Source organism: Centruroides sculpturatus, unplaced genomic scaffold, assembly GCF_000671375.1.
Source record: "Centruroides sculpturatus isolate CEXI.00-Female unplaced genomic scaffold, Cexi_2.0 scaffold994, whole genome shotgun sequence".
NCBI classification, from domain to species: Eukaryota; Metazoa; Arthropoda; class Arachnida; order Scorpiones; family Buthidae; genus Centruroides; species Centruroides sculpturatus.
This window is the reverse complement of record NW_019385346.1, coordinates 216,353-243,706: the sequence shown is the minus strand read 5'-3', so window position 1 is coordinate 243,706 and position 27,354 is coordinate 216,353. Positions and strand designations below refer to the sequence as shown.

At 33.4% G+C, this 27,354-nt stretch overlaps 1 protein-coding gene across 1 annotated transcript; it reads right to left on the bottom strand.

Annotated features, from left to right (window-relative positions):
* Window positions 1-881: 881 nt before the first annotated feature.
* LOC111637923 (nose resistant to fluoxetine protein 6-like) lies at window positions 882-25,420 on the bottom strand. Its single transcript, XM_023383533.1, has 11 exons — window positions 25,174-25,420; window positions 18,666-18,916; window positions 18,442-18,565; window positions 17,658-17,745; window positions 14,264-14,358; window positions 13,877-14,050; window positions 6,970-7,063; window positions 6,735-6,821; window positions 6,513-6,675; window positions 5,316-5,398; window positions 882-954 (listed from the first exon to the last, which is right to left on the bottom strand). The coding sequence occupies exons 1-11, from the start codon at window positions 25,418-25,420 to the stop codon at window positions 882-884; spliced, it is 1,479 nt and encodes a 492-aa protein (XP_023239301.1).
* Window positions 25,421-27,354: the final 1,934 nt, after the last annotated feature.

Genomic DNA, 27,354 nt, shown 5'->3' with positions numbered 1-27,354 from the left:
GTAGCTTTGCGTTGAATTTTCGTCGATGTTAAGCCTAACAAAGACTATTGTATCGTTAAAAATTATTATTTTATTTTGTACAAACAAAATAAATTTATTGAAAAATATAAAAACAATAAAAAATTATACTTCAGAAGTTAATTTAGTATCAAAAACGTAAAATATTTCAGTAGCCCGAGAAATAGCCGAAGATTGCAGCGCCACAGCACTAGCGAACATTTTAATTTGCCGACTGGAATGCTTTCAAATAACGGACGTTTCGGATAACCAGCTTTCGGATAAACGACGCTCTACTGTAGTCAGTTTTGTATGGTCCCGGCTGACTTTCATAGGAATTAATGTTAAAAAACTATGCTTTACTCGACATCGTCGTTCATACGCTTTTCGTAGCGCGTGTTTCACATTTCTGTTATAAATATGTATGGGAAAGCTAACAATGATTACTCTGCAGAAAAAATACGAACTTGTGTCTGAATTTCAATGTGATAAAACAAGCCGAAATTGCAAAACAGCAAAACCTTCCAAGAACAACATTGGTGGGAAATATAAAGAAAAAAGAAGCAATTAAAAAACATCTTAGTTCTTCAAAATATATATAAATGGTTTGCTGTATATTAGTTGATATGACGATTTTAGTCTCTGTAATCCAAAAATATTCTTGGTAGACAAATCTCACAGCAATCTTATTGGCAAATTAAATTTATTTTGTAAAATTTTTGATGTAGTCTTTACAAAATAAATTTAATTTGCCAATAAGATTGCTGTGAGATTTGTCTACCAAGAATATTTTTGGATTACAGAGACTAAAATCGTCATATTATTATTCTTAGTTCTTGGTCGCGGCTGTTTCGAAAACGCCAGAGAAAGTAGCCGTACAAAATTTATCGAAAATGCCCTTGTAGTACGTTGGCTAAAGCAAGTTCGATCATCGAATCTTCGTGTTTTGGGCCGATACTGAAACAGAAAGCGATGGAAGTCGCTGAAGAATTTGGAAGAAAAACGAATTTAAGTACCAGTGATGGATTGTCATGAGAGATACATTGCGTTTACTGTATAAAGCACTTTATTTTTCTAATTGTAGTTTTGTGGTTTTTCAACTTCGTTTTAGTCGTCATAAGCAAAACTTGACATATTTCCACTTGCCATTCGAGTTTCGACTTATGCCATATCGAATGTATTTATGATTTTTATAAATATTGAAAAAATAAAGTATTATTATTTAATGTCATCTTGACAAATGTTTAGGGTTTTCCAAATCCCTAAACATTTGTCATTGCTAAACCAAATCTACTTTGGTATGAGATTTAGTAACAAGCTAAAACAATTCTTTAGAAAATTCGTGTCACTACTGCGCTCTTGGCACTGAAAGCAACAAACATTCTATATGAACCAGACATTCATGCAATACAGAGGCGGTAATGCTGCAAACGATACTGCTCAATATGTGTCCATTCTGAAGTCGCATGTGAGCCCTAGGTATTTGAGGGCGTAAATTTTTGTGTTTAACATTTTTAACATTGGAGGATGAAAAAAAAAATTATTGCAAGTTCCCACGGAAATATATCGGATGTCGACTCTTACACATCGACAAGATAGGAAGGAAGAAAGGCAAGTCATCGCGCGTCTGCTAATTAGTCAGCATAACGAGTGAACGACCAATTGGCTCAGTGCCAACGACGATCGTTACGGGAAGCTCAGAGCGGTCGCCCCCCACCAGTGGGCGAGTGGTCTCCGTTGCCGCTCATAGCGGTGGTGACCAGACCCTAAACACTGGGAAGTTCGATCGTGGGTTCGCGCCGCGATCGGACAGGCTGGCTGCTTGGAGTTTTCCGGGTTTTCTCCTTGCCAATAACGACTGAATAGGAGGCCAGTTCCCCATAAATGTCCTCCCGGAAGGCATTCTTTCCCCGCTCGCGCGATTAGGCCGTTCGGATACGGCTGGCTCATCGGTCGCATTGCGATCAATAAAAAACGTCAATCGGAGAGAGAGCCAATATTGAGCTATAATCTCCATATCAACTACGAAGATGAAGAGAAAGAAAGAAAGCTCAGAGCGGTCGTCTTATGAAGGTCCGAGTACAGTGTCTGCCGTCTCGGTCCTGTCCGAGGAGAAGCCGGTTGAAGACATAAGACTCTTCTAGCTTCTACAGTCAGGAATGATCGTCGCATACCGTCATCCGACAGCATATTAAGATATATCTGAGTGCAGTAACCTTTGTAAACTCTCTCACGCGGCATAGTGACTAGTTTGATCGCCGTTATAGATAGATTTATGTGTTATCCGCATGTAAACACTAAATCAGAAACTTCCTTATGTATACTACTGTAAATTAGCTTTAGTTATATAATGAACCTTTATTCTGTTATTTGTTAAACCTGTCCTTTGTCTATTCTAGGAAACCTGTCGACTTACCGACGCACATCCCACTCGTTTTGCCCTCCTTGCCATCCGAACGACTCCGAGATCAAACTTTACTAGCCCGTGTAGACAAAGTGGTCAAGACGAGATTAACCGCTGACTCCCTGCTTATCTCACACGTAAAACTTAAAGGAGATTAATAATGTGTTTAATATCCGAGCGTAATTTATCAGCGATATATGACCGACAGTTTGGTAGTGTTTGGAAGCTGCCAAATTTTGCAACTCGAATTCGATAAATTTTATATTTTAAGTATTACCAAAACCTATACGCGAATTCATAACCGAAAACCCAAAAATTTAAGCCACTTTGGGGATTACACTCTCTAAACTCTACCACATCAAAGAGAATCCATTTCAGACCATTATGAAATAATTTCATACGTCTTAAAAAGGAAAGTCGATTCCGCCGTAAAGACAGTTACCGAAATGTGAAAAGGACGTTAAGATTTAAAAGAAGACATTTTTATGTTTAAAAGGCAGAGTTAGGTATACTTAACGGATACCAATATTCTTTCAATTATTCACCAGCATCATTTGTTCCTGAACATGTTCCTTCGGATATTTGCCAGAAGCTTCTTGACGAGTTATAGAGATGAAACGTTCAAAAATTTTTCCGAACCACATAGATCAATGGTTCCCAATTAGTGGTACGCGTACCCCCAGGGGTACGCGAAATTGCATGAAGGGGTACGCGCGGCAATCTAAAATCTGTCAATTTAAAATTTAAATGCATAAGATGAAGCAGTCAAAAAATAATAAGTGGACCATCAAAAATTCGGCAATTTACAACACGATGTCGAATGCACAAATTCATTTATAACTAAAAATATTCTCGAAATTTCATCAAAAAAAATGCATTTGTGACAATACCTAAATGAAATTCTTACGCAAGAAACAAAAATTGTTATATTGCAGCGAAGCTACGATAAAATATTTACTATCATTTTGCACAACATACCTCTGCGAGAGCGGATTTTCGGCCACATGAAAACTAAACATCGTCACCGACTTCAACTCGAAGATGACTTAGACTGAAGCTGACCAAAAAGCAACCAGATTTTACAAAGTTGTGCAAAGAAAATCGTGCACATTTGTCACATTAAAATTAAATAACCTTATGTTATTTTCATTATTATTAGAATTGTATTTTAAAGGTAATAAATATAAAAAAAAAAAACTTATTTTGTTCATCACTAGCTGTCTACCCACAGCATCGCCCGCATTATATCGAATTTTCTCGTGCGAGTAAGATATTTTCTCGCAGTAAATGTAGCCTGTGTTCATCTACATGTAAGCTATCTCTGTGCTAATTTTTATTAAAACCTGTTCAGCGGTTAAGACGTGAAAAAGTAACAGATAGACAGGCAGACAGAATTACCTTCGAATTTATAATATTAGTATGTATTAATATGAATTTACGCTATAAAAGGTACGCGAGTTTGAACTCTATCTTGAAGTGGTACGCAGGAAAAACTAATTGGGAACCAGTGACATAGATGATTCGGAGTGGGATCTTTTAACGTGCCAATTTTAAACAGGAAAAAAACAGCTGTGATCTCTGGCCATTACAAAAATACTCCGAATAAAGACGTGAGATTAGTTTCTTATCCCATACTGATTATAAGCGTCAGTTTAAAAGTTATTTTCAAGGCTGCATGCTTTTCAAATTTTACCTAGTTCATGCTTACTAGTTACTTAGAGTAGATGACAAAACGACAATAGCGCAAGTAATACTGAGAAAAAGTGGTGCTTTTAAAATTTATTGCTGCTGTAGCAGGGATTATTATTAGTCCTTTTTTGGAACATTACACTTACGCCATTGTCAAACCTTTAGGCGTACAGAAAGCTGGCGATAAATGTTTGACGTACTCGTTTCGCTTTGAAAACGTCGGCCACAACCTCTCTATTAAATCATATAATTCTTTTAGTACATTTTTGTTTAGATCATCATTAAATAATTATAATATTTACATGTCTAAGAGTGACTCGCCGATATAATGCGGACACGATTATAAATAATGCAATTCATGACGTAATTTAAATATTTTAAAAAATTCTCCATAAAGTTTACTTGAAATAAAACTCACTGAAAAAAATTGTTTTTCATATTATTTAAAATTTAAACGTGATAAAAGTCTTATAGACTTTGTCTGAAAATTTGTCAATATGATTATAATTAATTAAATTAAAATTTAATATAGGTTTGTGAAGAAACGTACATAAATATCACATTGAATATGTTTTATTTTTAAATCTTATAACAATCCATTTATTCAAATATCTCTTTACCAGTGGCTAAGGAATACAATTATTGGAAGTGTTATACGATATTTTTGTGTGTAGCATCAATCAGCTAAAACGTTTCTCCAGAGCTCATGTAGCAAGAAATGTATGTATATTTTAGAAAATACAAGGTAAGCGGTGCTTCCACAGCTCCATAGATGGCACGTCATTGACTGTAATATTGTCAAAATTAAATTAGGTGTTCGTGGACACCGCCTCACATTTTCACGGCTGTTATTTTTATTATTTTAATAATTTTCGGTTCGTCGTGTTTGTAAATAGTAAACAAATACAATTAAAACGTACAACGTCGGCTAACACTTTTCTATTATTAGGACTTGTTATACTTTAAAAATTTTCGGTAAATTAATACATTTTGTAAGTCTGTACAGATGAAATTCAGGAACCTAGGGGACTTTGTTATCACGGACATATATAACCTTTCGTTACAGACCAATAGAAATCACCCCATATGGATTAAACACTCCCAAATAGTTGAAACACTTTACTAAAGCTTATCTAATCGATTTAGCATTACATCAGAAGATCATATTACAAAAATATAAATATATTTTTATCTATTTATAAAAAATAAATTGTCAAATTCTTACCTGTCAACAATATATAATAACAGTGACATTAAGATGGAAAGTTGCAGCAACGCACTGATGAACCATATTACGTTGAAAAACTCCTAAAAATTGTTTATAAAGTAGACGAATTAAAAACTAATAAAACTACTAATACTTTATTCGATTTATCTATGAATGTATCATGCACACAAATACAAGTAATATCCAAAAGTGCATTAATAGACTTTAAGAAATAAAAAAAAAATATATGTTCAGCTATCTTTATACAATAAACCCTATTTATTAAAACCATTTTTTCTTATTACTATCACCAAAAAATTTTTTTATTGTTGTTAAATTTTCCGTTAATAAGATTTCCCATTTAATCGTTTTTCATTCTACTTATAAAAAAATAATGAGACAAAAATAGATTTTACATGTAATTTCTTTTTCTGCACATTACAGTTTAATATAATTATTAATAAACCAATAAATCCGTTGATTAAAGCAATCACGAGAGAATTGCTCCAAAAAAAATCCTTATCTAACCATTAAACAAACCATCGGTCTTGATGGTTCAATAATACTTCTTTCTTTTTACATAATATTACATTCTATCTGTTTTCTATGACGCGTGAACAGTGCATATTTTATTAACATGTAACTAAGACACAGGAATTGCAAGAGCAACAGCAATTTCCACTAGAGATACCCTGGTGTTGATCTGTACTACAATTGTTTACCGAAAAATTATAATAATATTTAATTTATTAAAATGATGTTGTCAGAGGTGTTTCTGTTTAAAAAGAAACTTGCAAGAATAAAATTTAATAGTTAACTTTAAAGGAAACGAATTGTAATGGAATTTTGGACATATTTCGTATCACCAGAAAACCACATTTACAGGTCTACTATATTTTTCCACTGATTAAAATTGTAAAATTTATAGTCAGTTCCATTTCTTTTAACAAACAATTGACATTAGGATAGTCAAATGGAAAACGTCCTAAACAAAACATAGTTATATAAAACAGTTTATAGTGAAGAAAAGTTCACAGACCCATCAAATTTCCTAAGATGTTATACATTAAAAACATTTGTAGCTTAACGATAAATAGCATATATCTAATAGAATGGTTTGTTCAAAACTGCTTGAGTGAATGCAAATTTTGACATAATCATTCATAATATCTAAGACTTAAATCACAAATTAAACTTTAACTTTTATACATTTACCGTCGATCCAGCGAGCGAGTAAATATGAATATGAGTGATATATTTCCACCATTTGTTTTCTATGTGTTTTCCCTGACTAATAACATAATCCCAATGAGGACCTTCTCCAAGAAGAGGCAGAAGAATTACGAAGCCCAAAACGAAGAATATCGGAAGTGTATATCTGCAACACGAACAAAATATAATACACGAAGCAGTGACAGTAAGAGTTAAATATTTTACCTGATAACTCGCTTGACTAAAAACATGATGTAGTATTTCGCTGAGTTTCGTCCAGACTTTTGTCTCAGATACATTACCATAAACCCGCTGGCCAAAAAATGTTATTCATTATTAATTTTAAAGACAAAAGTATTTTAGCCAAAAATCTATGTGTTACTATTATTATTATGATAGAAATGTAAATGTTCTTCGAAAATTAAATTTATATGTAACGTTAAAATTCTAATGATCTCACCTGTAGAAGAAAAATGATTCTATCATAGTGACGCCTTGAAGAATAACTTCGAATAAAAGAAGATCCACATGTTTGAAGATATTGGAATATTTATCTGTAAAATATAATTATTGTTATTCTTTTAATAATGGATAAATATAAATAACGTTTTGTATGAAATATCAATTTTATTAATTGGAATATAATATACAGTGAAAACTGCTTAGGCGACCACCCGCATTCGACGGGCACCTGTCAAAACGGGCAAAAATTTCTGGCACGGAATAGTTTATCCATAGAGTATTTGTATAAGTTACCTGTATTAAACGACCACCTGTGTAACGCGACCGCGGGNATTTGCTCACTTCTATTGCTTTGGGATCCAGGCAGCAAACTTTCAGAAGTTCAGCGAGTCTTACAAAAAAACTTGGAAATGTGAAGATTGCAGATTAGTGAAAACCATTAAAAACAACGCAAATTGGACACGGGAACTGGAAGACTACAGAGAACTGGATGAGTGTGAGCAGTGAAAACTGCTTAGGCGACCACCCGCATTCGACGGGCACCTGTCAAAACGGGCAAAAATTTCTGGCACGGAATAGTTTATCCATAGAGTCTTCGTATAAGTTACCTGTATTAAACGACCACCTGTGTAACGCGACCGCGAGCATCGATTTTTGGACCGAAACAACATACAACACCTGTAACAAGCGACCCCTTTGGCGAATGTATCTAGTCTAAACTATTGTAAGAACCCATCTCAACAACGTTTTTCCCACCGTCGAAATAAGGTGCAGGTGTTAATAAATTAGTCTAGTAACAAAGGAAATTCATTTCAGTTTGTTGAAAAATGTCCGAAATGCAAAGTGCTGTCGTTAGAAGATCGTATTAAAGTTATCACAACAGCAATTAGTCGCCAAGTTTAACTGTGGGAAAACGAAATTGATTTTACCGTAGACCTACAATATTTTCCTTGAGGTTTAAAATATTGTACACGATACAATTAATCGGCTGATCTCATCGTTTGATAAAATCTATTTTTATTTATTTATTTTTTAAGCTCATATACAGTACACGTGCAATAAATAGTTTCTGTATCAACCTACCTTATTTCCATGATAATTTTAGAAAAATAAATATCCAAGTAATTTTCGCAGGAAAAATATTCAAAAAACAATAAATGCATTAAAGCAAAAATCAGTTTTACTTTCTTTTTCCATTCCGCGATTGCAATGAAATCGTATCGAGAAAAAAATAATAAAATCATTTTATTATTAATTAATAATTTTTCTTATTGTACTTAATTAATTAAGAAAATATGAAATATTTAAAAATACAGTATTTTTAAAGTTAAAATAAGATTAAACTAACGAAAACCAAAAGCAAAGTGATGGAGAGATAGGACGCGCTTGTATATCGATGACGTAATACACGTAACTGACGAGCGAACGAAAACAACCGAGTCGAATTAATTAAGTCGGAAAAAAGAAAGTGTGCATTATAATCGAGAAAATGCGAGTATTGTATTAATCTTTAAATGTTGGTGTTAAATCTGTCTTATAATATCATGACGACTCCCGTATATCGGGTTATCCGATAAAAATAAAATACAATACCAATATAGCCCTATCGTTAAAAAAATTCATTTATTTTTGCTCACCTCGAGTTTTGCTTAGTAGAAATGGCTAAAAAGTGCGCAAATTAAGTACGGAAATACGTTATTACAGGACCACCTGTATTCGACGACCACCTGTCTAAAAGACCACTTTTTGAAGGAACCGTGGGTGGTCGCCATATACAGGTTTTACTGTATATTAACTAGCTGTACTCGCGGCATCACTCTTGCGGATTTTGCAATTTGATAGAAATAACTCTCTCTCAAAATGTGTAATTTTTTAGAATTACTGATTTTCTTTTGTTTCAAACTATAGAACCGCTACGGCGCTATTTATTGTTTACTTGATAAAACTGTCTTTACATGTTGCTTATGAAATAAATATGTATACTATATATGTATACTAATACATTCAAGTAGTCAAGAAAAAATACAAAACTTACGAAAAATAAACGAAGACTAAACCAGAATAAATAAACCAGATTTCAGAATTTGACATATGTGTATTACCAACACGGAAACACTTTGCAAGTATTTGCAAAGTGTTTGATTTCACAGAAGATTTGGAGGAAAAAAATAGCAACTGACAAACTGAACGAATGACAAAAAAAATCGTAACGAATATCATCGAATAAATTGCAAGTATGATAAGAAGGATTTAACCGTCAACCCATTCTGCAGTATTAGAAAAAACGATATCCACAATTTCATAGAATGATTTCGCCTAATTATTATGTCTCTCCAGCGAACAATTATTCTATTTTTTACTGCGAAATGTATAAAGTTTCGTGTAACAGAAGATTCGAGATATTTAATATTTTTAGTTGCCAAGTTGCGTGCGAGAGTGGGAGGCGTGGAGCTATGGCAAATCGTCGTTTGAGCGCTTGTTCTTTTTGCAAGCACAAAGTTTCGGAAAGTGACTTATTAACGTGTTCCAATTGCTCTAAATTTGCTCACTTCTATTGCTTTGGGATCCAGGCAGCAAACTTTCAGAAGTTCAGCGAGTCTTACAAAAAAACTTGGAAATGTGAAGATTGCAGATTAGTGAAAACCATTAAAAACAACGCAAATTGGACACGGGAACTGGAAGACTACAGAGAACTGGGTGAGTGTGAGCGGATTATTATGACTTCACATAATTATAATAAGAACGTGGATAGAACACCAGATAATCTAACTTTCACTCCAACGTCGCCTTTAAGTATAACTACCAAAAATTCTGAAATAATTTTACAAGAAGCGAAACTAATTCAGTCGGAGTTGAGTAACATAAAAGAAACAAACATAGAAATCCAGAAATCGATAGAATTCTTAACAAATAAGTTTGACTAAATGGTAGAGAGAATTAATGTTTCAGAGAAAAACTATGTAACTGCTATCGAAACAATGACAGAACTAAAGGAAGAGAATAAAAGTACGAAGGCAGAATTAAATTCTTGAAAAGAAAAATTCTGCATGTTGGAGCAGGATCTAAACAACTCGAGCTTGGAGGTTGTTTGCGTGCTGAGACTTCAGAATGAGAATTTAACAGAAATAGCATATAAAATTTTTTCGTTTGTCGACGATAATTTTAATCAGTTAGATCTATTGAATGCCTATAGAATTAAATCCATTAATAACGAAAGAAAGGAATTCAAAACTAGATTGCAACCAAATGTAGTGAATTGTAGTGATAGCTTAAATCATGAACTTTTGAATCAAAGATTGGAAACTGTTAGTCTAAGAGGTCCTCTAAGCTGGTTAAAATGATACTTGTCAAACAGAATTTACTTTGTGAAAATTGGACAGATTATCTCCAACTCTTTCGGGCCAAATAAGCGCGTTCCTCGAGGTTCAATTTCGGGTCCACCGCAAAGTATACTGGGATAAATAAAAAAATTCAAGCTTTTTTAAGCACATCACTCTCGAAACGGCCGTACCACACTCGCATCGAATCTAGAAAAAGATACGGTATCGCTGTATGGTGAACCGCATCTCTATACGCCGTTAATAAACTTCGTATGGCACAAAATCGTTACACGCGTTCAATTTATAATTTTAACTTCATGGAATCGGTATCCGAACTCTACCGCACCGATAATATTGACGAGATTAGTGAAATTTACAAGAAACAGATTCTATTGGAGGGCTTCAAATATATAAAGGGAAAAAAGAAAACGGCTTCCTCGGAATTGGTATAGGTGAATGTCGCGGATCAACAAGAGATACTCGTATAATTCGTGAATATAGTCTTCCAATTGTCAAACTAGAGATGGGGAGATCTGCATTGATCTTTCAATTAATCTTCTATTGGAATAGTCTGTGCAACGATTTACGTAACATATCGAGTTATGAAATCTTCACAAAAGGTGTAAATAAACGGAATAAAACTTAAGACTTATTGATATTTGTTCTTAATTAATTAATTCATTTTCTTTCTCAGCTCGCGTCCCGTTTTTGTTTACTTTTTTTTTTGTTTTGTTGATTTACTGTAAGATGCCTGTAAAAGGCCAACCTGGCCACAGTGTCTCTTGAGAAATAAAAATAAAAAATAAAAAAACAAGTTAAATAAAAGATGATACAACTCGAAGAACAATGAATGAGTGAGACTATAATATAGCGCTTTATGTCCTTGTCATCTGAAGATTCCCATCAAACAGTAGTAATTATAGAAAAAGTTTTACTAAGACTAAAATTATGTTTTTAATGAATAAAAATAAAGACCTAATTATGTCCATCATCATTTGTTACAAAGAAGTAAAAGTGCTTTTTATAAATATATTTTTTTCGACAATTAGAAGAGTCTAAACTGTAAGCATATAATATAGAAAACAAAATTTCGATTTACAGATTCGTGAAGATTGCAAACGTCACCCAGAAAAGACTGGAAAAAGTAGATGCAAGACTACTAAATAAGAGAGTGTGTTACGAAAGGGTAATAGCCCATATTCTAAATTCAGCATTTCTGTACATTACTGTATACTTTAGATAAAGTAGAAATAAATGTGCACACCCACCGACATCATGGGTATTAGGAAGGCGCAAATGCGACCATCGCTTTTGTACTTTATATGGAATACTTTCTATTCCTCCTGTATTTATTTTCCCGTGTATCGAATACTGGGAGAAATATAAGTCCTGTAGCTATTCTGGTTTTAACCGGAATTGTGAAACAGAAGGCCGTGGAAGGTTCGTACAACTCGAAATTATTTCTGTTCTTTCTAAGTGATTATTATTACGATAAGAAGAACGTATTTCCCAGCTTATTTTTAATAACGGATAACTTAAAATTTCATCACTCTGACATCGTTACGTGATACTCGACTGAGCAGTCCATAAATTACAAATTCTTACCACCGTACTCATTGCAGTTTAATCCTTTAAAGGAATACTTCACTGCAATTAAAAGCAGATCTTACAATGTCATACTAAAACTACAACTGAGGAGTTGTCACGTATTATCTATACAACGATGTCGAACATTGAATTCTATTGTTTTTACCACCCTGTCAAAGTAATTCGGCAAGGAGCATATAAAGCATTAGCGTTAGTATAACTTCATCGAAAACAAATTGCTAATATCTTATTTTTGACAGATTAAAAAGAATCTGTTTGACTAATTTGTCAATTGCTTCTTTCTACCTCCAACACTTTTATATATAAAATTGATCCGCAAATATGTGCAAACTATTTTTGTATGCCTAATACAGATATCTTCATGTGAGATTTTTCTCAATTTAACTCTTCCGTGCAGTGTAAAAACATGAAAAATATACAGAGATCTAGGGTCATCTCTCGAGTACGGGCATATAAACTAAAACTTTTACTCGTTATTCGCATTCATAATGGCTTAGAAAACTTATTTCTATTCTTATTTACGTTTTGCCTATTAAAATAGTAAATAATTTAAAATATAATTTTTAAATATTATCTCCTCCCAGCTGCTTTTATTAGCATTTTATAATCTTCACATTAAATTTCGTTTTCATTTTTGTAGAGTTTAATGGAATAATTCTTTAAAAAATGAAAATTGAAATAAATATAGACAAATGGTGACGGTTAATATTCAATCACTCTGTGTTACACAGAGTGATTGAAAGTAACTAAAATGAGTAACATTCAGTAAAATATTATCTTAAATTTCTGAAACTTGATAAAGAAATCTCTTCGGTGATTGTTGTGCATCTAAATGTATGATGCGCAGCAAATTGTCAATAAATTAATAAGGTGTGAGATAAGAATTTACAAAATATATGAATATAACACATTAATTTCAAAGTTATCTGAACAATGTTCATTTATTTATTTAACCAAATGACTCTATGGCTATTGGCCTTTTTCAAGGGTCCAAAAAACAACAAAAGATACAAACATGTATAAAATAAAAATCATCAAAACAATAAAAATAAACAAAAAAAACAATAATAAAAATAAAAATAAACACAACTATAGAACAATAGAACAATTAAAATTGTGTTACGGTGGCTTTTGCATACACTGTAGCAAAAAATATTTATAAATCTCTATATACATATATAAAAATAGACGTGTATGTCCCTATATTTCACTTTTCCCCCAAAACTACACATCGCACGTGAATGGCGTTTGTATGTGGTAGTAGCCCCAAGTCTCAATTCGTGCACTATGGGGTTGCGTCTCGATAGCTATAAGGGTGCGGGAGATATGGGGCTGAAAGTGGTTTTCTATTTCGAATGTTTTGTTCGAATTTGTTCGAATTTGTACGAATTTAATTCGAACAATAGGCCTTAATAGAATTTTATGTTCGAATTTAATTCGAACATAAAATTCGATTATAGAACGATTGTAGACGTTCCAGAAACGTTGAAAATAGTTCGTTTGACTGAACGTGAACAGGAGACGTTCAGAAATAGAATCGGGACCAGGTCTCTAATTACTCTGGAAACGGAGTATCTAATTCTTGAATTCTGTGAAAACGGGTAAGATTGGCTATAATGTACTTATCTTAACCTTCACTATCGTTACTTTTTGCCCAGCGAAGCGGGTTTTTGCAGCTAGATTCTAGATTACTTAGAAAAACAGTCTTTTATATATATAAAAAAAACTATATTACATACAAATAAAAACCCAGCGAAGNACGAAAATGAAAATTTGCTTGATAATTCAACTACGCTTGTTGGAGAACAATAAAAACACTACACTCAACAAGCCACCAATAAAACTCAACTGCCTAACCTATAACCAAAGTCTCTTTTTAATTTGTTTTTAAAAAAAAAGCGCTTGACAAACTTGCCCCGCATGCCGAAGTTGCTCCGATCTCCCGTAAATAATATCTTAAATTAAAAGAAACAATACCTCCTATTGAGGGGAAAAACAATGCTATCAGGCATACGTGTCCCAACACCACAATATTTACGAGAAGAAATTTTACACCGCACATCGACTTTGTACTTTCGTCGAGATTCATCGAATATAATTTATGTAGAGATTTATAAGGAGAAGCTCCGAGAATATACTCAAAAAATTTACCTAAAAATAACGAACATTAATAAATTATTCTTTAAGTGCAGTTAACTAATAAAAATATATTTACAGTGTTTTAAAATTAGTTTTTTAAACTATTCATAATATATTCGAAAATAAGAGCATTCAAGATCATTTTCCTTAACTTTAGAATAATAATAGATAAATTCTAATCCTTAATTATGTTAAAAGTTCGATTTTATAATTTTAGAAACTTACCTTTACTCGCTTTGATAGGAATAATATGAAGTCTCATTAATATTTCTGTTAGTGTTGCCAATGCTACCCATGCAATAAACATGCCGAGAACAACTCTAAATTAAGGAAATTTATATTTTCACATCAATTTACTTAAATATAATTTGCATCATTTAACAATCAATTAAGTAACTATTATTGTAATCACATCTGTTTGAATGTAAGAATATAAATATAATTTCTGTCATATCAAAATCATAATAACTCAAGAGCTATATTAAAATTGCATAATTGATAAATGTCTTAAATACTTGCTTAATGAAGACTTCTCACTTAATTAAAAGCTTGGAAGGATGAGGAAAGGTAGGATTTCATAATTGACTCGCACTTTATGATTTAAAACAGAATTTTTAAAATACAGAAATCAAGATAAACAGTGTGCATTCAAATAGAAAATCAATTTCTCTTTAATAGCGAGGTTGCGGCGCAAGTTTAAACGTTACATTTACACGGCAAGCAGAAGTACACAGTTTACGTTTTAACTCCAAGAAAAAATCGTTGTGGCGGACGTTCACAATATCATGTGACTCACTGAACGTCGCCCATTCACTCACCGGAAATTTGCTGTAAAAATGGCGGAAAACTAATGTTACCAGCAAGGGTAAATAAACAAATTAAACTATTTTAAAGTATCTATAGGATGTTCAATAACACTAAGTAATTACTTTTAATTAGCCTTAGCGTGGTGTCTCTTACCGTACCATCGGACGATAGGACTACTTCATACTTTTGTCTAGGGAAGTAGTGGCTTATGTAAATCCGAAAGCTGCTCGGAAAATTAATTTTTAGGAAACTTACAATCGTATTACGCTGTTGATAGTAGAACATGCCGTGGTAAAACAAACCTACCTTAAGATAAACTATTATAAAGATAATATATATATGTATGTAAATTCTATACGCACTTCTCATCACTTGAAAGAAAATAGAATAATTAAATAATTTCTGGATTAAAATCGTCTATTTATTTACAATATTATTCGTAAATGTTTAAGTAAATTTTATTTTAATAAAATAGGTCATAATTTTAACCCCAAACACAAAAAAAAATGAACAAGTTTAAGCCGATCGTCTACTTGCCACGCTAGACGTAGCGAATGCCATTGTCAACCGTCCAGAATTGCCAGATTATGGCGCTCGACGGTCTGCCGTTCACGTTTTTGGCTGAATACGACGGCCGTAACCTCTCTAATATCATTTAATGTGGCTCAGAATAAAATAAATTTGATTGACTATTTTCTTTGTTAAACTTGTTTTCGTCGTAAGATTATTGATTAATTAATTAAAATGTTTTAGTCAATTTATTATTGCGTTTTTCACGAAAAGATTATAATTTATTCACGTTTTATATTGCATCGTCAATTTGCCATTTTTTTTTGTAATTTAAATATATTTTCATACTTTCAATTTTTCTTTATATATATAATCGAAACGGGTTGACAATAATAATAATAATAATAATAATAATAATAATAATAGAGTTTTTTTACAGGAAACAAGAAACATAACAATTGCATAAAGCACTAACTCTAGTAGACTCAAATAGCACACCATTAAACTTACACTCACATAATACAGACATGACACAACATATAAAAAGCATAGACACTATCAAGCAAACATGGGATCAAAAGGCACTCCATGGCAGGCATCCTTATTACCTGGCCCAGGATTTTGTTGACAAAACTGTGTCAAACAGCTCGTTAGATCGGGGATGCCTCTTTAGTGAGACTGAAGGATTCATGATTGCCATGCAGGATCAGTTCATAAATACTAAAAACTACAGAAAATACATACTCAAAAACACAACACTCAGAAATGACACATACAGAAAATGTCACATCATGCCAGAAACTATACAACACATCATTTCCGGTTGCAAGCTCTTGGCGCAGATTACTTATATAGACACAATCAAGTAGCAAATATGATACACCAAGACCTTGCAAAGAAACACAAATTGGTAGACAACCACGAACCATACTACAAATATATACCAGAAACAGTATTGGAAAACAACACGCACAAAATGTACTACAACAGAGCTATAATCAAAAATAAAACAATTTACCACAACTGACCAGACATCACACTCATTGACAAACACAATAAAATCACATACATTATAGACATAGCAATTTCAAACACTCACAATGTACAGAACACATGCAGTGAAAAAATCAGCAAGTACACGAAACTTGCCCAGGAAATAAGGCATCTGTGGAGGATGGATAGAGTGCTTATTGTACCTGTCATTCTCTCCTGTACAGGTGTGATACCACACACACTACACAAAAGCCTAGGACATTACAATTAAATAGAAATGCCCCCCACCAGTGGGCGAGTGGTCTCCGTTGCCGCTCATCGTAGTGGTGACCAGACCCTAAAGACTGGGAGGTTCGTCGTGGGATCGCGCCACGGTCGGACAGGCTGGCTGCTTGGAGTTTTCCGGGTTTTCTCCTTGCCTATAACGACTGAATAGGAGGCCAGTTCCCCATAAAAGTCCTCCCGGAAGGCATTTATTTCCCGCGCGTACGTATGGCTGTTCGATACAGCCGGCTAATCGGTCGCCTAGCGATCATACACATACACAATTCTACTCGGAGAAAGAGCCTACATTGAGCTAAAATCTCCATATAAACACCATCGAAAAAGAAGAAAGAAAGATTAAATAGAAATACAATATTACAATTACAATTAAATAGAAATACAATTAAATACATTAAATTACAATTAAATATAAATACATACATCACACTACAGGAGGCCACTATATTGAATACATGTCACATTGTTAAAAAATTCCTGAATACAGACACTGACACACTTACTTAATTTTTGTTTTTGTTGCTATGCCTTGACTCTGATCCAGCATAGTACACAGCCCCAGTGTGAACCGAGTAACCCACTAAACCCAATATAATAATAATAAGCGCACAGCTCAAACGGTTAGGATTTGAAAGTTTAAATTTGGTACACAGTTAGGGTATGTCATGAAAATGTACACTACGAAGGGATTTTTCGAAATTTTCCCGGGGGAAAGAGACAGGATTAGGGCTTCAACAATTAAAGTGTTAAGTAACAATGGAAGTGTTAAGAGAAAGCGACGTGCAAGATTTATAGGTGCAGATGCGATCTTTTGCGTTTTTGGGAAAAATAGAACATATTTTTAGACCCATCTGAAAGTTTTCTAATTAATTTGGAAACAGCGGGACCTAATTCTTGCATTTTGTGAAAACGGGTAAGATTGGCTATAACGTAATGACCTTAACCTTCGCTATCGTTACTTTTTGCCAGAGCAACGACGGGCTTACCTGCTAATTTAATATAATTAGTTTAATAAAAATATACTTACAACGATATCAATTGTCCGTTACTATATTTAATACGTTCATCTTTGATTTTACAAAATTCGACTTTAAAGTCTACCGGTGTCCCGAATACTGAAAATAAAATAAAAAAACGTAATTGAATATTTAAACAATTACAAAAATTAATTGTTAAAAATAACGGTTTAATTTATCGCTTATCTTATTTTCAATTTATCAGATAAAATTCCGTTCAAATCATTTCTTTCCTCTCTTGGATGTCCGAAGGATAAAGTTTAAATTCTTGCGAAATCAAATTTAACTGAGAGAGAGGAAAGGATTTTAAATAAAGAACGACGATCTTTTAATATGATGCCTTGCTATAAAGGGAGGAATTTCAATTGGAACTTTTTTCTTTAAACACATCTGAAATATTCTTTACGAGTTATTAACAAAATCTGCCATTGATGGGCACTCCACGCATTACGGTTACTATTTTCTTATAAAAAATAGCATAAAAATAATCTCCTTTTTTATATTATACAACTAACTCTTGCTAATCCGAACTATTTATGGTAAAGAGTTTACAAATTACTGAGTAGTAATTTTAAAAAATTTTTATACTGAATTACATATTTATATCGACGTTAAAATACATACTGTTTATAAGTACTGTATTAATTTTACAAAGCTATTATGCTTTGTTAGATTGATTTAGTATTCTTTCGGCTAAATATAATAGAATGAATTAAGTTCCAACGTACTGTTGATTAAGACGTGTTCGGATTTACAAGAGAATTTCATATAATTACAAAATATCAAACGACTTACTCCAATTCCCAACGTTTTTTAAGTCATTATTACTACATGTACTCGGAATGCACACATCCAAACGTATTCCCATCTTCATTTTGGCAACGTCTATATTAAATAAGTCTTCAAGCTTTATTGGTTTCTTGAAAAATTAATTATTCGTTGTATAAATAAATTTCACTGACAAATTACACTAAACTATACTAATCCATCGCAATTTTTCTTTGAACTTTAATACTTACAATAATCTCTTTTACAAGTTTAATCAATGAATTATTTTCCAACTTATGAATCGACTTTGCAATACGTTTCAGTGATTCTTGCATTCCAATTGTCACGGCACAGTATTTGCCTCGAACCTGTTCCTTTCCTTTATCGGTAATCTCTTTTTTATTTTGAGGAATTTCTATGTCCAAACACTGATCATAATCTCCCGACATCCACTGTGTCATTTCTAACATTCCTGCCGATAATTTTCCAAAAGAATCAATCACTGGAAATAGGAAAAACATAAAATTAAAGTTATCTTTATGTATATTATGTTTGAAAAAAATAAATGGAAACATAGAAAATTACATTTTTTCGTGGAGACTTACAGTTAGATAATTCGATCCCGGTCCGTATTTCTAATTTCAATTATTTCGATATTGAGGGTTAATAAAAAATAAAAAAAGAAATTTTTGCAGAAATTAGTTCTTTAATCAACAAATCAAAATGTCGAAAAAATCAACGTATTTTATGGTATACACCTAGCTAATCTAATCACTCTAACTCAGTGTTTTTCAACCTGTGGGTCGCGACCCCCAGGGGGGTCGCGAAGCCTTACACGGGGAGTCGCGGGTAAAAGAAAAAGACAAGTGTTTGTAGGACCTATACTATATTAAGAAAACTACAATTTCAGCGATAAAGCTGTATCTGTTTATTATACAGTACAGTTGGTTTTTTGATTGACATTTAGGTCTGAATGATGGGTTTCTCCAGGGAGGGGCCAGAAAATGATAGCCGAAAAAGTGCTGAGATGACTCGTAAAAAAAGTAATAAGTAGAAAAGTGGGAGTTAAAGACTATCATTCTAAATAAAAAAAAAGGTCAACAGCACTCCGAACCCAATGTTCTTATGAGAGGGAAGTATCATATGCGTGTCTTAAGTTATTGTTGATCTTTTTTAAATTCTCATTTTGGTCAACAATAATTTCTCTCAACAGAAAGAAAATTAAATACATAACTTTTAAAATCACTGATATAGTTTTAATATGGCCCTAGGGGTCGCCAGAACTTTTTCACTTGTCCAGAGGAACAGTTGTTTCGAGATTATTTGAGTCGAGATATGAAATGGAGTTATTTTTGGTCGAGTATAAATATGATGAGTACAAACAGATGGCGACTGATTCTTTGTAGCTGCAAAAATTAGTTTACTGATCAGATATTTTCACAAAGTTAAACGAGTTGAATTTAGGCCTTCAAGGCCAGGATATAACCATATTCGCTATGCAGGAATACGTTGAATCAACTATCAAAAAAATATCCCACTGGACATCTTTGATAGACAAATGTAAATATAACCAGTTTCTGAATCTGAAACTTTTTTGGAAACAACTTCTTTGTCATTAAATGAAGATGTAAAATCGGTCATAAAATGCCACTTGCAAAATTTGTTGGCGAAGTTACGCAGTTATTTCCCAGAAATATCGCCGGAATCGAACTGGGTAAATAACCCTTTTGCGAATAACTCCACCGACCACCTTCCCATCTCTGACCAAGAGGAATTAATAGACATTTCATGCAACAACAAACTCAAGTGTTGTTTTGCAAAGCAATCACTGGGTAATTTTTGGGCTGACATAAAAGACATTTATCTTGACAGCAAAGCGGAAATAAAATATTTACTACCATTTTGCATGACATACCTCTGCGAGATCGGATTTTCGGCCATCACAAATATGAAAACTAAACATAGTCACCAACTTGAACTCGAAGATGACTCGAGACTGAAGCTCACCAAAAAGCAACCAGATTTTACAAACTTGTGCAAAGAAAATCGTGCACATTTGTCATATTAAAATAAAATAAAATAATTTTATGTTATTTTCATTTTTATTAGAATTGTATTTTAAAGGTAATGTGAGATAGCAGAAATTCCTATATCAGACCTAGTCTTTAATATTAACATTTCGCGAATTACGCAACAATTGTTGTTCTTAGCTACCTGAGAAAGTCTCCCGTTACATTTTCTCGACAGCAACATGAAGCTTTCTCGTGAACTATTAACATCTGCACGGCCGAAATCGTCCGTGAATATCACCAGAGACTGCCGAAAAGAGTTAGTCGCCGCTTTAGTCCTCGGAGAGGAAAGAAGTCGTCGTCCATTTAATCATCGTACATTTAATTGTTACCCATTTAATCGTTGCCCATAGGATAACCTTTTTTGTGTGTGTGTTAGTGCACGATCGAACCTGGATAAATCAAAAAGGGACATTTTGACTGGATTTTTCACCCCTGGATACATCCTGAAAAAGCCAATAAGTTCTCCGATTCAACACGACTCGACCGGAAGATCTATTACCAAAGGTATTTATCACCACGCGAACCGTATGCGAACTCTCTCTCTCTCCGCGACAACACTTTATCCAATTTATTTTAAATAAACCCTTGTTAATTGTTAAGTGTATCTGAGTCACTTCCAATGTTGTCTCTGGATTCGACATTACGAATCCGTCTGACCACGTACGGGACCGCTCGCGCGATGGTGTGACGTAATCGCCGTCTCGGTTTCCGTGTTCCGATAAACACGGTGGTGTCAATCCTGACAGAGTACCAAAGAGGTGCCGACCCGAAAGGTCACAGTTAATGTAAAAAAAAAAAAAACTTATTCTCTTTATCACTAGCTGTCTACCCACAGCTTCGCCCGCATTATATCGAATTTTCTCGCAGTAAAATGTAGCCTATGTCCATCTCCAACATGTAAGCTATTTCTGTGCCAGATTTTATTAAAACCTTATCAGTGGTTTAGACGTGAAAAGGTAACAGACAGACAAACAAGATTATCTTCGAATTTATAATATCAGTATGGATTAATATGAATTTACGCTATAAAAGGTACGCGAGTTTGAGCTCTTTCTTGAAGTGGTACGCAGGAAAAACTAATTGGAAACAACTGTCATAGAGAAAAATCTGAATCAAACTTCCGAACATAATTATTTCATAAATTGGATATTTTTTTATAAATTAAGGTTTAAAAATATGAGTTGGTAACTTTACCCGCCGGATTTTAAAACTGTAAGAGGAGCCAACTGTTACGATATTTGTAAATCGAAACAACTTTTACAGTAGAGCCTCGGTTATCCGACCCAATTGGAGACTGGGTCGGTCGGATAATTGAAAAGTATAAAAAAATCATTATTAGTGTAGTATATTATTATATCCCATGTAATTAGTAGGGGAGACCGAGGCAAGATCGGCATGTTAAGCTTTACTTAAATTTTGTGTAATAAATACTGCTGTAAACTGAAAAAAAAGCTATGCATATTGTCTATTGGAATGTTACCTTACTATAGAACTGGTTAAAATCAGTTTGGAAATAAAAATAATTAAAATAATTACAACTTTACAAGAAGAGAGAAATTGACGAAGTTGCCCCGGGTATAGGGGCAAGATCGGCAACTTCTCTCTTTTTGTAAAGTTGTAATTATTTTAATTATTTTTATTAAAGTTGCCCCTGGTATAGGGGCAACAGTAATGGGGCAAGATAGGCACGTATATAAAATTATGTTATTAACAATGTATAAGTTGGAATTCACTATTAAAACAAAGAAATACAAATCCAACACCCATTTAATATTATTACAACGAAATGCAAGTTCAAAGACATATATACATAAATAACAAATGCAAACATGTTTTCATTTATTATCTGTTTGATTTTTATCCTTTGCTTTTAATGTGGCTTTATGTTGCCGATCTTACTCCGCTAGTCATGATTTCGAAACATTAAGTACAACCCCGAGAACAGAATGCCAAGCCACGATCTGGCCACGTGAATAAGTTGAAGTTACATCCTTCTAACAGGAAAAGTAACTTTCGTTATCATGGAATTATAACAAAACCTGCCAATTCAATATAAATGGAAAAAAAATATTATATGGAATTCAACGAAAATGAAAATTTGCTTGATAATTCAACTACGCTTGTTGGAGAACAATAAAAACACTACACTCAAAACAAGCCACCAATAAAACTCAACTGCTTAACTTATAACCAAAGTCTCCTTTTAATTTGTTTTTAAAAAAAAGCGCTTGACAAACTTGCCCCGCATGCCGAAGTTGCCCCGGTATCCCCTATATTAGTATATCGCTATTAACCTACTTCGCGTTTCATTTTCATCGATGTTAAGCCTAACAAAAATTTTTTTAAATAATAATCGTCGCTATTTTATCGTTAAAAATTAGAAAATTAAGCCTCGTTTAAATACTGGTTCCCTTTCATGGTCGAATGAGTGTTGCCAGCTAAAACACGTAAAAATAATATAAAGTAGCCAAGACATAGCCAAATATTGTAGCGCCACATCACTAGCGGACATTTGAAATTTGCCTACTAGGGCGGTCGGTTAACCGAGGTGTCGGTTAATCGGGGATCGGCTAATCGAGGCTCTACTGTAATATAAATTATTATTATAAAATGGCCAAAAGCTGAATTTTGAGAATAAGTAGGAATTTTTTTTAAAAATTGTATATGCTAATGACGTGTTAAACCTTCATTAAGGCCCACATTCTCGAGACGTGACTACTTTCATCTTCTATCCCTTAGATCTATAATCATTAAAATTTAACACGAATGATGTTAATTAATAACTTATATAATCCTCTTTATAAAGACGTAGGATTAATTCTTTTTAAGCAAGAATACAAACAAAAAGAAACAGCAATCTTATGCTTCATAACGAGTGAACAAATTTCTGCAACACACACACATCCATATCGAAATCGAAAAGACGAAATAATTGCGACTTCGAACTATCCGAGTTCGAATTAACGAAGATTTCTTGTATACGGAAATCCTGTTTTTTCTTTGTCCATCTTTTCACGCTTCAAGGTTCCTTGTGTCGAAAAATGTGAAAATATTAATTCAGGCTCGTTTTGTGACAAATCGCAGTACTTTTCCTTTTCATTTATAACAGCCCGGAGGGTAAAAAACTAGATTACACTCTTACCATTTTTCATAACATAAAAAAGCATTTAAACCATTTTAAACCCGTCTAAAAAGTAAACTTGCCAAATCGGAAAAAAATACTTGAACCGTGAGATTTTGGTATACACGGATTTTACTGCAATATTCAGAAGTAAGTATTCGGGTGAGTTATTATGTTATTCATTGAGACATTTTAACATGATTTGATTTTTTTTATACTTTACTATATTTATTTTACTAAAAACTGTTATGTATTATTAAGGTACATGTACTGTACATCTAATTATTGTGTGAGAGCTCGGACTGGATAGAAATTTTATTTAACAAGAATAAAATATATACATTTATTAAAGAATAACGCTTAAATTTCTCTTATTATATATTAATATAAAAAATATTTTTCCCAACACTTAATAAAAAATGAAAGAATGTGATTCAATCTTTTTCCGGATTCTCTTCCTTTCAAAACGTGACACATCTTCCGAATGTGTGTGTCACCATGAACTTTCGACCGAAGTTCATCTAGTGGTCGAAAAACTTAACACTGCCTAAATGGGGCATCAAATTCAAGGGGAAGGTTTCTCGATATAAAAGAATAACATCAAGGACGACAACGAGAGTTTGCCGATCCAATCCTTCAAAAAAGATATTCGAGTTTGCGTACCCATCGCCGATCCCTTCCTCAGCCGCCGTTCGCAGAAGCTTAGCTGTTTTGTACCGGACGTTCGAACTATACCAGATAAGAACACTACTTGGCCCGACCCAACAAACTTGAATTTCTTCACCCGTTCATCGAGTGATCTACGATAGTCCGACTTCAATTTCGACTCAGCAGTCAAGTTTGTCAAGGTATTTATCGTCGTGTGCAGAAATGTAAACTGTTTCTCTCTTTCACGGTTCAGGTCCGATTTCGATTTTACTTTTCCTGCCATATAGAAAATGCATTAAATACCTTACGCTATGTAAATCCCTATCAATTTTCTAACGCCATATACAAGCTGTAATGGAAATGCTATGCGTTATCCTATGTAGCCTATATCTACATCTAAATGTAAATAAATAAACGGGTGTTATTCTTTTAAGATTGTGATGTTCGGGAGGTAAAAGTTCACACTTACAAACGCAACCGCTCCCGCCTAAAACGAAACGTAAATGGCATACACCTTTTAAAACACAGTGATGTTAGACCCGACGTGGGCGTCATCGATTTGCTGCCGACTTTCGGTAACAATTTAAAGAAATGTAGTTAACGAATATTTTACATATTTAATGTTTTAAATACAGTAATATATTATAAAAGTTAAATTCGGTTTGTTTAATTCAATTAAACGAACTACTTTTAATCTGGTAAATATTAAAGTAAATGTGAGCCCGGGGGTTTTGAGGTAGTAAATTTTTGAGTTAAACATATTTTTACATTAGAGGATGAAAAAAAATTTTCGCAAGTTACAACGGTCTGAGACTCTCGAACCGGATTTTTAAGGAACCTTCCTCCGCATTATACGAGGAATACACGTGTATCGAAATCCTTAATTTCTAATAATTTCATACAGTAAAGATTACTTACTTCGAAGAGGCCAATCTTTTAGTTTCATCAAGTCTTTCAGGAAGAGAACGGAAGACTTCGTGCAAGGTGAAGATACGTTCACTTCATCGAAAATTCTCATCAGATAAGGAAGACTCCGCTTTAAGACAGACTTCAAAGCCGTTTTGATTCGCATCTCCGCATTTTCTAACATCATCGACGTTTGTCGGAAATCATCGACGTCTTCGGGATTTGTATCGTTGCGTTTGGCGTAACACGGGAATATCATCAAGAGTAAGAAGAAATTTAGAAACCTTTCGTATTTCATTTTCGGAGCTTTGTCTGTCTCGATGAGCAACTTGTAAGTGGCCTCGCGTTTACGTTCGTGACAAAGCTTATGAAATGTATTATTAAATTACAAAAAACTGGCTTATCAATGTCAACTACTTTCCTGGAACTTATATAAGAATTCTTTATTTTTCATAATAATTATTCCCGGTGTTGAAGTGACTCGATCGTCGTTTAAATATTAAAAGAAACATTTGTAATTAAAGTATTCCTACGCGGTATTATTTCAAAAGTTATTTGCGAAAAATAAATCACCGCGCAATGAAATAATTCTCTGGAGTAAATGCTCTTTTAGACAGATATTTTACACTAAATATAGACTACACTATCTCTTTTTCTCTTAAAAATTGTTTGTGCAGATAGTAAAATCTTGGAATTAAATAAGCAGATTTTGTGAATTTTACTTTAAATGGCGAGAGTTACACTGTCAGCCTAATGCCTGGTAAGGAAATTCAAATTTAAATACTACGATTTATTAACAGAAAAAATTTCAAGCTTTGTTTTTTTCTCACTTCTTATTTAAAGACTTTATTACCGGTTAAATATGCATTTGATTTAATGAATTAGTATACATCGTGTGACTCTCCGGTCACAAGATGTATACTAATCCGCACCGGGTCACGACCGACAAACCGTGCCGCACGCGACACGGAAGCCGCGGCAGCGAAATCGTTAGAAAGTTGGTCACGCAAGCGGTCGCATATAGCGCGAGAATGGAGGCGAGTGAGACAGCGTTGGAAGCAAAACACTCGCATGCTAGGTTAACCAACCAAATACCCGTTTATTTTTCGTACCAGATCTACACACTAACGGTAGCAAGACAATTAGACATAGATTTGAGAGTTCGCCAGAGAAAAAGTTTTCATGGAATGTCGCGTTGTTATAAATACATCGAATCTGGATCGAGCCACTTATACGACATGATCGTTCGACCGTTTTTAGAGTATTTTATACGCGAGAGTTCGGAACAGATCGAAAAAAGTGTATCGGGAACAGGAGTATAAAATATCCTTAGGCGGAGGACGAGACGGAGATGAACCGAAGGAGTTAATCACTTATGGACTGGAGATGGTATTCGGTATTCCTACAGAGAGACACAGGGATTTACATTTATGATGAAACGGGCGACGACCTCTTCACCACGCAAATTTTCACAAATTTTCGACCAAAAGACAAGAGTTATAAAATTATAATTGGATAAACAATAACGTCTCTCGCCCCAACACACAATAATTTATAAAAAATAACACCAAATTTTCCTTTTTCATTTCTCGATGCCTTAAAGTCTGTTCGAAAATATAAAAACCTTGACGAGGTCATTTTCTGATCCACGTTCATTCTTTTCCATTGTTCTATATAAACGCCGAAAAAGTTAAAAATAATATTTTACTGAAAATGAATAAATAATATTAATTATATAAAAATAAATATTATAAAAAAATTACAGAAACGTAATAAATAAAGAAATAGTTTCACAAATAAAGTTTTATTTAATGTTAAAGTGTCTGAGATTTTCCAATTCCATAATAATTGATGTAACAGGTTCCAAAGCAAAAAATTCAAAACAGGTGTTTGTAATTTATATTTTTATCAAGAAGTCGGATACATAAAAACTTCTTGTTTTTCATGAAGGAAATTTTTATATTTTATATTCATAACAGTTTATCAGATTTTTGTAACAGGTTTTTTTTTACGCAATCCGCGTGTAGTGTACGTTGTTCGTCGTTATACCAATTTCTAGTATTTTACCCTTTGTCTTAGTATTTTAATCTGTTATATATGTTTATATATATAACAGAAATGGCTGGTTAGTCTCTACATATAGGAACGAAAAATTCGATGAACGTCACCTTTATATATTATTTATATTGCTAC

Bases quoted from the DNA above. Each gene is read 5' to 3' on its own strand.
- LOC111637923 (XM_023383533.1), bottom strand. From the start codon at position 25,420: ATGATATTCCCGTGTTACGCCAAACGCAACGATACAAATCCCGAAGAC. The intron at 14,051-14,263 runs GTAAGTTTCTAA...CGTTATTTTTAG, and splicing joins TCCTATCAAAGCGAGTAAAG to GTAAATTTTTTGAGTATATT. The intron at 955-5,315 runs GTAAGAATTTGA...TTTCTGTTTCAG, and splicing joins TTATTATATATTGTTGACAG to TATCGGCCCAAAACACGAAG.